A 12,600-nucleotide genomic window follows, 5' to 3' on the forward strand; every position below is an offset into this window, starting at 1 on the left:
ATAAGACCTATCTGTGTCGGCCCTCTTGTTCTTTTACTCCTGTGATCTTGAGAGGAACAGCGGGTGAATAGTTACCTGGAAACGTGCGGGACTGCCTCACCGCCATCCTTGGACTGCTTCACGACCGGTCCCACCTCGTAATGTCCCACAGCCATCCTGAAAAGAAAAAAAAAATAAGAAAAAAGAAGCATCAAGAACTTCCATACGACCTTAAGCTTTCATGGCCACTGTCACGATCAATATAGAAGAAATGTTCTGGGCATGTAGGCCACCCTCTCCCAAGTTATTATTATAGTGGACTGGCTGCTGATCTTCGGACAAGCAGGCACTTGAAAAAACCCAGCCGCAATTTCTGGTGAAACGGTGAGAGCTAGAAACCCAATTGGACCAGAATTTGAAAGCCCGAAATAACATTTTATATTCGCTAAGAACTTCGTTCTGGACGGCCGATTTATTGACTGAATGGTCACCGACGCAGCCTTGGTATCAAAGGGTCCCGCGTTCCATTCCCGCGCAGACCGGGGATTTTAACTGAGTATTGTTATTTCCTCTGGCTGGAGGATTGGGTGTTGTGTTCGTCTTAATACACTACATACAATACACCAAAGTATCAACAACCAGAGAAACACGCATATTAAATACATTTCTCCACATAAGGTTGGTGTCGAAAAGGGTATTAAACCGTAAAACATGGCCAGATAAATAAATAAATAAATAAATAAATAAATAAATAAATAAATAAATAAATAAATAAGCAACCGCCTACCCCAAGAAATAGGGATAAAGTCAAGAAGTAGAAGAGGAAAAAGAAGAATAGCAACAACAACAACAACAACAACTTGGTTATGGACGACAGAGGCAAGAAATGAGAGGGAGAGTAGAATTACGTGTTACAGTAGATACGAGAGTAATTTTAAGGCTTGTCGGTGGTGCTGCATTTGATTATGGAAAGAAATAATTCATTATTCTATTGTGCACGATGTCCGATGTCCGACTGAATGGTCAGCGTTGAGGCCTTCGGTTCAGAGGGCCTCGGGTTCGATTCCCGGCCAGGTCGTGGATTTTAATCGCGTCTGATTAACTCTTCTGGCCCAGGGACTGGGTGTTTGTGTTTGTCCCAACACATTCCTCTTCATATTCAGACAACACACTACACTACCAACCACCAGAGAAACACGCAAGAGTAATAAATCCCTCCATATAGGGTTGGCGTCAGGAAGGGCAACCGGCCGTAAAACATGGCCAAATCCCCATGTGCGACAGAATTCGCACCCGCGACCCCACAAATGTGGGAAAAGCGGAGGAAGAAGAAGATTGTGCACAATAATAATAATAATAATAATAATAATAATAATAATAATAATAATACAAAGTTTACCATCTGTAGAACTTTAAAATGACGTCTCCATGTAACAGCTACTCACTTTCGAGGTTGCAACTTCACAAAAATAGCAGCAAAACTAAAGAATGCTAGGTGGGCAAAATATGAGCGTAATTCAATAAACTATGCAACAATTTACACAACTTACAATTCCTGGATAAATACACATTATTGGTGGTGGCGGTGGTATTTGTTACTGTTTTGAGAGGAAGGTACAACTGGGCAACCATCCTCCCTTACACTGATCAGATGAAAATATGAGCAGGTCCGGCCTTTCGTAGAATGAAGGTAGCGGTAAAAAAAAAGAGGGAATGGTCACGAAGGGCGTAAACCTAAAAGACTCTAGGCCTTTAAACCTAATATCATCGGGACCAGAAGAGAATCAGAGTTGACCAAGTGAAGTGAGATAGGACCACCTATGTGTGTGGCAGTAGAATACATTCACGGTATCTTCTGTCTGTCTAAGAGGAGACGGGGCTTTCAACTTTGGAGCGTGATTTGGTGACCACGGGGCCTTATCTGAGTCCAGCATTGCTTATTGTGCCAGGCTCCTCGCTTCCATCTTTCCTCTCCGACTCTCCGGGATCAGTTCTTATTGTCTTTCGACCCCACCGGTATTAGGTTTGCGAGTCTTCAGAGTCCTTCCCGTCGCGGCCGTTCCCTTTCATTTGCCGATACCTTAATTCATGGAAGGACCGAATTTCTTCCTTTTCCCCTTCCCATTAAAGAGAGAATGGTTGCCTAGTTGTACTTCCCAGTAAAACAATATCAACACCATTACTAGGTCAAATAGGAGAGATGAAAGTGACGACCCAGACGCAAGTAAGTGGGAGCCGTGACAGACCCAGCAAGAGGACCGGTGGTCACTGGAATGAAATGGCGTATGGCTTTTACTGCCGGAAGTGTCCGACGACAAGTTCAGCTCACCAGGTGGAAGTATTTTGACTTGACACCCGTAGGCGACCTGCGCGTCGTGAAGAGGATGAAATGATTATGAAGACGACACATACACTCAGCCCCCGTGCCAGCGAAATTAACCAATGGTGGTTAAAACTCCCGGCCCTGCCGAGAATCGAGCCCGGGAACCCTGCGACCAAAGGCCAGCACGCTAACCATTTAGCCATGGAGCCGGACACCGGTGGTCACTAATCCACTCTCTCAATATAAGAGACTCAATAATAATAATAATAATAATAATAATAATAATAATAATAATAATTGATCACACCTAGAAAAAAGAAGACGCCGGGCTGAGTGGCTCAGGCGATTGACGCGCTGGCCTTCTGACCCCAACTTGGTAGGCTCGATCCTGGCTCAGTCCGGTGGTATTTGAAGGTGCTCAAATACGTCAACCTCGTGTCGGTAGATTTATTGGCACGTAAAAGAACTCCTTAGCGACTAAATTCCGGCACCTCGATGTCTCCGAAAACCATAAAGATTAGTAGTTAGTGGGACGTAAAACCATTATTATTATTATTATTATTATTATTATTATTATTATTATTATTATTATTAGCCAACGGCCGTAGCCGTGTTGAAACACCGGATCGCGTGAGATCTCCGAAGTTAAGCAACATTGGGCGTGGTCAGGAGTCGGATGGGTTGCTACGCGCTGTTGGTGGGGGGTAAGGGAATGGAGGAGCGGAAAGGAACTGGCCACCCTACCGCACGTAAACTCCGGCTCAGGAACACCTCTGCGGAGGTTCGGACCTGCCTTCGGGCAGAATAACCCCTACCTTGCCAACGGCCGTAGCCGTGTTGAAACACCGGATCCCGTGAGATCTCCGAAGTTAAGCAACATTGGGCGTGGTGAGGAGGTGGATGGGTTACCACGCGCTGTTGGTGGGGTGTAAGGGAATGGAGGAGCGGAAAGGAACTGGCACGTAAACTCCGGCTCAGGAACACCTCTGCGGAGGTTCGGACCTGCCTTCGGGCAGAATAACCCTTACCTTACCTATTATTATTATTACACAGTTCAAAAAATTAGGGGAACATGTTTTATAACGTCTGGTATGTGAACGTTAATTTGGTAGATGGGGTTCCAATGGTCGTACAGCATACCTTGAGACCTTAGCTACTCAGGGTACGTCAAATCGAAGGTATACCCTATCTGTAGGCATAGCCATGCATTAAACTGTCAGGTGACCCCTCGAAACAAAGTGAATAGCGGTGCGTCCGTGTGTCGTTGTGAGATACACAGACTACTGCGGTCATTTGAGCACGTTGTACGTCAACCAGCACATCCCATGAGACATCTTAACGAGGTTCAAGTCGCAAGGGCCGTCACTTTGATCCAGGAAGGATGGACTTTTCGTCGTGTTGCTGTGGATCTCACTGTCTCTCCGTCAGTTATTCACCGCTTGTGGAACCGCTACAGTGAGACAGGCCAGTTCACAAGGAGAGTTGGACAAGGTCGTGGGCGCATGACAACCCCACAGGATGACCGATATCTGACCATCATGTACGACAATGCCAGGGTTCGTGTAGCGCGCATCACCAGAGCTGTCTTGCGAGAACTGGACATTCAAGAGAAGGAATGGCCAGCAGTGAGTTCCGATCTTAATCCCATCGAACCTTTGTAGGATAGGCTTGACAGAAGCCTTCGTGGGCGTCCTGTTCCACCACAGACTCTCGTAGACCTCGAACAGGCTCTCATTGAAGAATGGGACCTGATACCGCTACGTGACCTTTGTCGACTTATACGGAGCATGTCACGTAAGTGCCAAGGTGCGATAAATGCTCGTGGAGGACATACACCATACTGAAACTCTCCAACTGTGATAAAAATACACCGTGGAGGACTGTTATCACTTTGTTTTCGCCCCTATTTGGACATTTCCGTTTGTGTTCTGAAAATGAACGCGAATCCATCGATGTTCTTTTGTATATTTCAACGGTAAAGAATAAAGGTTTAGTTGGTAATATACCTGGGTGTGAGGTATTGTTTTATGGAGCATGACATACGTTCAAAAACATGTTCCCCTAATGGTTTTAAACTGTGTATTATTAAAAAGAAGACCACTACAGCAGGATTAAGGAAACGCGGAAAGATATGAAAAGGTTAAACTTCTCGGAGGTCTTAGTGCTATACAGAAATAAATTTAGAAATACAGTGAAAAATTTGGGAGGGTTTCAAGGCGAATGAAAAACTAAGAAGACCGGAAGATATGGACAAAAGAACAACGGAAAAAGTCCAGCGAAGAACGTTGTGTGAACATAAGTGGGCAGTTCGCTAATGGTAATAATAATAATAATAATAATAATAATAATAATAATAATAATAATAATAATACGAGGGCGAATCAAAAAGTGAGTTACACTGGCTCGCCGTGAGAGCGCGCTGTGTCTCGTGATCATGCCAATGCGGAGGAAGGTTGGTGTGGTATCCCGTAGTGTTGTGTGTACAGATGGGGTTAGGCTCAATGGCACGTCAACTGGATGTTCACTCCAAATTGAAGGTGCGTGCAACGATCAGATTCCTATGGGCTAAACGGCTCAATTGCACTGACATTCATCACTAAATCACTGCTGTATATGGTGAACATGCAATTTCTCATCCAGGTATTGTAAAGTGGTGCAGGCTCGCAACGTCCAGTACCGTTGCAAATGTTGACCGTGTGAATGGTATCATTAGATAGAATCGGCGCATAACACTGCTGGAAATTGCCAGCATGCTGAACATTTCGTATGGCAGTATGTTCTCCATTGTACACCTGCATCTTGGATTTCGTAAACTGTGTCAAAGATGGGTCCCACACCTGCTCACCGATGTTCAGAAGGGACACGGTTTCCAATCATCGTTGGCATTTTTGCAACGGTATTCTGTGGAGGGCAACGAGTTTCTGCGGCGAATCATCACAGGGGATTAAACGTGGGTACACCACATCAATGGAATGGGTGTACACCACATTACCACCACGAAAGAAGGCCAAGGTCACACCTTCAACAGGAAAGGTAATGGCGACAGTGTTCTTTGACATGAAGAGTGTGGTGCACGTGGACTTTATGCCGAAAGGCACGAAGGCTTCGTACTGTCAAACGTTGAACCGATTACGTAAGGCAATTAAGAGAAAGCGGCGGAGAAAAATGAGAGCCGGTGTGATTTTGTTGCACGATAAAGCAACACATCACACGACCCGCCAAACATCCGAACTGATGCAGCGATTCAAGTGAGAGGTATGGCAACATCCTCCATACAGTCGAGACTTAGCGCCATGCGATTATCATGTGTTCGGTAAGCTGAAGGCAGCTGTCTCCAGGTGGTTACATAACGCTGTAGGTGATTTCTACGCATCCGGAATCGAAAAGTTGGTTGACCGTTCCGAGAAATGTTTATAGTCTCTTGGGGACTATGTGAAAAAGTTGTTTTTTTTTTTTTTTTGCTATTTGTTTTACGTCGCACCGACACAGATAGGTCTTATGGTGACGATGGGATAGGAAAGGTCTAGGAATGGGAAGGAAGCAGCCGTGACCTTAATTGAGGTACATTTGCCTGGTGTGAAAATGGAAAACCACGGAAAACAATCTTCAGGGCTGCCGACAGCGGGGTTCGAACCCACTATCTCCCGGATGCAAGCTCACAGCTGCGCGCCCCTAACCGCACGGCCAACTCGCCCGGTAAAAAGTGAACTTACATTGTATGTTGTCATGGCAGTGTTGCATATGTGTAGGTGGTTTCATAAATGGGCATAACTTGGAAGTGTAACTTACTTTTTGATTCGCCCTCATAATAATAATATGGATTTCATACATATTACTTCTACACATAATCCGCATTATTGTCAAAGCACTTGCTTGTAAGTTATATCAAGACTTTCATTTCGGCAGAGTCAGACTGATGACGACAGGACTTAATGGCTTGCTGAACTTCATGTTTGCTTCCTGATCCTCTTCTACCAAGAGTCGGGCTGAGTAGCTTAGACGGTAGAGCGTTGGCCTTCTGACTCCAAGTTGGCAAGTTCGAGCCTGGCTCAGTCCTCTGGTATTTGAAGGCGCTCAAGTACAACAGGCTCACGTCGGTAAATGTACCGGCACTTAAAAGAATTCCTGCGAGACATGATTCCGGCAAATCGGCATCTCCAAAAACCGTGAACGTTAGTTAGTAAGACGTAAAACCAATTATTATCTTCCACCAAGATACTTCTTCAGTTGGGCCAAGAGGCTGATTTTAACTACGTATGGCTCGAGGACTAACTGTTTGTACTCGTCATCTACACATCATACTACCAACCACCACAGAAACCCGCAGTAGTATATACATCCCTCCACATGAGGTTAACATCAGGAAGGGCATCCAAAGCAAAAATGCAAAGTTATCTCCGTACAGGCCATTGGAGGGATGGAAGGTAAAGATTTGCACTCTCCGCAATTTTTGCACTTGGTGGGGAAGAATGAATTAATATTTTGGATGTAGGTTGAGTGAAACTCGGTGCCATGTGCACCTCCGGAAACGGAAATTCCGTTTCTTAAATTTTCCTACTTCCTGGAACCCATCTTTACCGCCTCGGCCAAACAGTTAGGAAAGACATCCGACCATAAAATCTGGACCAAAGTCACGTCAAGTGCCTTTGCCAACAAACTGCTAAAAAGAAGAATACAGTCATTACAAGAGCCGCGTCAGAACAGGATGGTCCTGTAGCTCTCAGTAATAGCGTAATAACTATTTACGGGTGTGGCTAGCTGAATATGTCAGCCTAGGAGCAGGAATATGACCCATTTCACAGCGACTCAGGTCGTTGTCACACTGCTTCTTTTAAGATGTTGATGTACCGATTTCCTGCTGTGGATGGAGTCTTACAGTAATTTCATGGTATTCCCTGCCTGTTGTAAGAGGCATCTAGAAAGGACACCCCAAGAGATCTAAAATTTGCTACTTGCTTTACGTCGCACCGACACAGATAGGTCTTATGGCGACGATGGGATAGGAAAGGCCTGGGAGTGGGAAGGAAGCGGCCGTGGCCTTAATTAAGGTACAGCCCCAGCATTTGCCTAGTGTGAAAATGGGAAACCACGGAAGACCATCTTCAGGGCTGCCGACAGTGAGATTCGAACTCATCTCCCGGATGCAAGCTCACAGCCGCGCACTCCTAACTGCGCGGCCAACTTGACCTGTTCTAAAATTTGGAGCGTAATTGGTTACCAAGGGGAGGGGGGCGTAATATAGCCTGACATTGCATCTGCTTACTTGTACGCGGGTTGTCACTTCAATCCTACCTGTCTAAATATACCTACCTATCTAAATATACTCTTGCTCCCTTCCGACCCCAACGGTATTAGATTTGCGAGGCCTATGCCCTACGTGATCCTTCTCCCGCTTTTGGCGGAAGTTTCGTATTTCGAAGGATTGAACCGATTATTTTCTTCTTCTTCTTCTTCTTCTTCTTCTTCTTCTTCTTCTTCTTCTTCTTCTTCTTCTTCTTCTTCTTATTGCTGACAAAAAATAAATTATTCTTATAAAGTACTACTCACGTAAGTGTACAGTTCTGTCGTTTTCACACTACCAGATATTTTTTCAGCCTTTGTCATACAAGCAACCCGCCTAACGCATGTGCTAGGAGGGTAGCGCTCCTTTACGGCACTATGAAAGGCTGGTACTAAAGAATACTATGTCCGCCTGGTGGTCATGGCTGTGGCGTCAAGTCGTATATGGTCTGACGCCGTGGCTATCAGGTTCGAGTCCTGTTGATGGAAAAATGTTCACAATCAAAATGTTGGCCGTCAGGGTAAGAGAGGTAATGGTACAAAATTTATAATCACTAGATTGCGTGCCAAAAGCCAGGATGCAGTTCCATGCCTCTCCGCAGAGTACATATGGAGTGAGGACATAGGCAAATGGCGCTGTTGAGGCGGATCCGTCCGTTGAATGGGGACGTTAAACCTTTGAGCAGACCACTTGGCGTTATTCGACAGGAGCAGTCTATGAGCCGACATCGAGTTTCGCCCTCTCCCTACCACATTATCAACATCTCACACCTAGACACGAAGGTCGCCCACGGGAGTCAAATATAAAACCCCTGCACCAGGTGAACCGAACATGTCCTCAGACACTCCCGGCACAAAGAGCCATGAGATAGATAGATAGATAGATAGATAGATAGATAGATAGATAGATAGATAGATAGATAGATAGATAGATAGATAGATAGATAGATAGATAGATAGATAGATAGATAGATAGATAGATAGATAGATAGATAGATAGATAGATAGATAGATAGATAGATAGATAGATAGATAGATAGATAGATAGATAGATAGATAGATAGATAGATAGATAGATAGATAGATAGATAGATAGATAGATAGATAGATAGATAGATAGATAGATAGATAGATAGATAGATAGATAGATAGATAGATAGATAGATAGATAGATAGATAGATAGATAGATAGATAGATAGATAGATAGATAGATAGATAGATAGATAGATAGATAGATAGATAGATAGATAGATAGATAGATAGATAGATAGATAGATAGATAGATAGATAGATAGATAGATAGATAGATAGATAGATAGATAGATAGATAGATAGATAGATAGATAGATAGATAGATAGATAGATAGATAGATAGATAGATAGATAGATAGATAGATAGATAGATAGATAGATAGATAGATAGATAGATAGATAGATAGATAGATAGATAGATAGATAGATAGATAGATAGATAGATAGATAGATAGATAGATAGATAGATAGTGTACCATTACGTTACATTCGAGGCGCTCATACGAAAGGAAAAGGGGCAGACAAAATGGCGCACGGCAACTTCATGCAGTACAAATACATAAAAATTGTCACCGAAACTCAGATCAATCTAAGTCTAGAAGGTGCAGAATTATAAAGGCCATGCAAAGGAACTTTAGGATGGAACAGATTTTTAAAAAATAATTGAAACATAATTCATTCTTTACTTGAAGAAAAAAAGATTGCACTGAATAAGTCATCGTAGAAGATGGAATCTGTCGTCGTTGTGGAACGAAATAATAATTTAAGTAAGAAGATTGAGGCAAAATTGCTAGCTAGTTAACAAAGAACAACAATCGAGATAAGAAAAAGGTCTGAGATCTTTAAATTTAAATATTGACGAAAGGTGATATTGAGACCGCTGAAAAGAAGAGGCGAGAAGGCAAAATTCCGTACTACAGGCAATATAGTACACTGAAGAGTGATTAAATTAGCAATTGGAATCCATAATTGGCCTGAGAAAAATATATTTATTAACAAGAAACCATATCTGCATATTAATAGAGAAGCAATTCTACACAGAATAATATTATAGATACATTGAGAGGCTAAATGAATATTTCAAATATTTATTCTGCCAATACAATGTTAATTTCTACTTTCATGAGCAACTGTGACATCATGAAATCCGCCTAAGCTGAGGGAGAAGATTACCTGTAATGCCATAACGAGGCTGAGCAGCAGCCATGCATTGAGACCAGAGATGACGTCTGGAGAGGTGGATATCAGCCATATGGAGCACGCGTAACCGAGGAGAAGGCAGCAGTCCCGGAGGAGAGACGAGATATAAGTTTCCTGTGTAAATGTATTTATGTCATTTGCTAGAAATAATTTCATTCGGTGAAATATTTAGTTCAGAGTATCCTATGTGCAAAATTGTAACCGTTAGCGGCGAGTCCTTGTCATAATAACCGTGAATATTAATTATTTTAAGTAACATGTATACTCACATGTGAAGTGACATGTGAAGCCCAACTTTAAAAATCTACCATCCACGCGGTGCACTGTCTCGGGTCCTGTCGTGGGGACACCACTTTAATAACGTTACCTGGCCCGACACGGTGCCCAGCTCGTGGCTAAGGGCCACCCGAGGCGCTGCGGCGCTGCCGCCGCTGCTGTTGCAATAAGCGATAATTCACATTAACAGTAAACATACAACCACTCACCATGGAAAACAAAGAACAGAAAACCCTTCCACTGATACATATCAATTCCGCCCAACACTGGAATGATCTTAGTTTATTCGTAGAGAGAGCTCTGAAACATAAAAAGTTTCAACTCCAACCCACCAAGACCGGAGCTAATGTCCGTGTACATAGCAAAACAGATCATTCACTGCTCACAGGCACACTTAAGAAGCACGACATGAACTACTTCACTCATGCGTTAGAAAAATCTAACAGAAAGTCAATTGTAGTTAGGGGACTACCAATTGACCTTACCCCTCAAGAAATCACTAACGACCTAATCGAACAAGGATTCGAATACATTACAGTGGTACAAATGTACAGAAACGTCCAGCAAGAAGACAATACAATTAGAAAAGCACCTATGCCACTCTTCATCATCAATTATGAAACCACCCCCACCAACAAGGACCTCCCCGAGCTCAAAGAAATACTGAACATCCCAATCAGGACTGAACCTAAAAGAATAGACGAAATGCACCAACCGCAACAATGTTTCAACTGCCAAGCTTATGGCCACTTAAGGACACACTGCCACTTAAAGCCTAAGTGTGTTAAGTGCGGAGGACCACACAAGCCAGCAAACTGCCCAATCCGGGGTTCAGAAGGGCTCAAATGCGCAAATTGCGGAGATGCCCACCCCGCCTCCTCCAAAAGGTGCAAGGTATATCTTGATTACATACAAAAAAGGCAAAAAAACTACCGCACAAACACCTCAAATCACCACCAACAAACCCCTCCCCCAGCAATTCATTCCAGCCCCCCCCCCCCTTACAAACCGCTGGAATGTTCCAGGCTTCGCGTCAGAAGTCCCGGACAATGACGCAGAACTGAGCAATACAGCCGACCCAGCACATAAAACATGGCTGGAAAAGAACTTCCCTCGCCTGAAACGCACTAACCACCCACAACAACAACTACCACCAACACAGAAACCATCTACTCAGAAAACTCGCTCACTACCAGAATTACACCAGGACCCACGACCAACCACTACAACCAAAAACACTACATCCCCCCCCCCCAGGCAGCCAACAACACAACAATACCAGGCACGCTACCAAACAATACTACACAAACCCCCCCCCCTCCCCAAAAGCGCCGCAACACAAACACACCTCACACACCCAACGACAAACTTTTCACTAAATTTCCCATCTCAGACAGCACCCCACCTTATGTAAAATACATTCTGGAGACACTACAAATACAGATGAAAACATTCATGGACAACACACTCACAACAATACAACAGCTTAATCACTCCCTACTACAGTTAGCCTTCCAACTCTCAAACACCGAAACATGGGTAAGAGACCATTAAGAGTTTCCTACTGGAACGCAAATGGTCTCAACGACCCGGCCAAGAAGGCAGAATTCACACAGTACATCACACAACACGATATTGACATCATACTAATACAAGAAACAAAGCGATTCACACTCCGGAACTATAACATTTACAGGACAGACAGGGACAGAGGTGGAGGTGGGACTATGGTCGCTATAAAAAGACGCATTTCCCACAACCACCTCCTACTACCAGAAACACAACACATAGAAGCAACAGCCATACAAATTCAAAACGGACCAGACACACTAACTCTCATATCAGCATATCTTCCACCCAGGAAAAAACTCATAACCAGTGACATCGACATCTTACTAGACTACGATCAAGTCATACTAGCCGGAGATCTTAACTGCAAACACCCTGATTGGCACAGCAAAACCAATAACACATCCGGCAATAAACTACGCAACCATAACTTACACAACGACTACTTTATTATAGCCCCCGCAGAACCAACATTCTATTACTGGTACAACAATACACTACTTTCCGACACAAATAACATAGCCCTACTGCGCAACGTACCAAGTAACATCACAATTGACACCATGCAAGCCCTACGATCAGACCACAGACCCGTACTCATGCAACTGGGAGTAGACCCCTATTACAGAAACACGCACAAGAAAATACAAGCACACAGAATAGACTGGGATAAATTTAAAGAACAACTTCACTATCTACAGGAATCGAACCCCATACCCACCCCGACTACAACAGCAGAAATAGACACAGCCGTAACCGATTTCACAAACATTCTTACCACTGCAGCGAAAGCTAGTACACGACCAAAACCTACAGCTAAACAAGGACAGCTACAAGAACTACCGGAACGCATAATACAACTAATACACGACAAAAACAAAGCCCGTACACTTTTTCAGAAAACAAGAACACTACAAAACAAGATACAATTTAACAGACT

At 43.7% G+C, this 12,600-nt stretch overlaps 1 protein-coding gene across 2 annotated transcripts in view; it reads right to left on the bottom strand.

Annotated features, from left to right (window-relative positions):
- Positions 1-12,600, bottom strand: part of LOC136868467 (sialin) — a 184,891-nt gene that overhangs the window by 89,867 nt on the left and 82,424 nt on the right. For both annotated transcript variants that reach the window (XM_067144777.2, XM_067144776.2), the window contains exon 2: positions 76-156. In XM_067144777.2, the coding sequence (XP_067000878.2) occupies positions 76-155 (80 nt within the window). In that variant the 5' untranslated portion in view covers position 156. The remainder of the gene's footprint in view (positions 1-75; positions 157-12,600) is intronic.

Source organism: Anabrus simplex, chromosome 1 (genome assembly GCF_040414725.1).
Source record: "Anabrus simplex isolate iqAnaSimp1 chromosome 1, ASM4041472v1, whole genome shotgun sequence".
Classification (NCBI taxonomy): domain Eukaryota; kingdom Metazoa; phylum Arthropoda; class Insecta; order Orthoptera; family Tettigoniidae; genus Anabrus; species Anabrus simplex.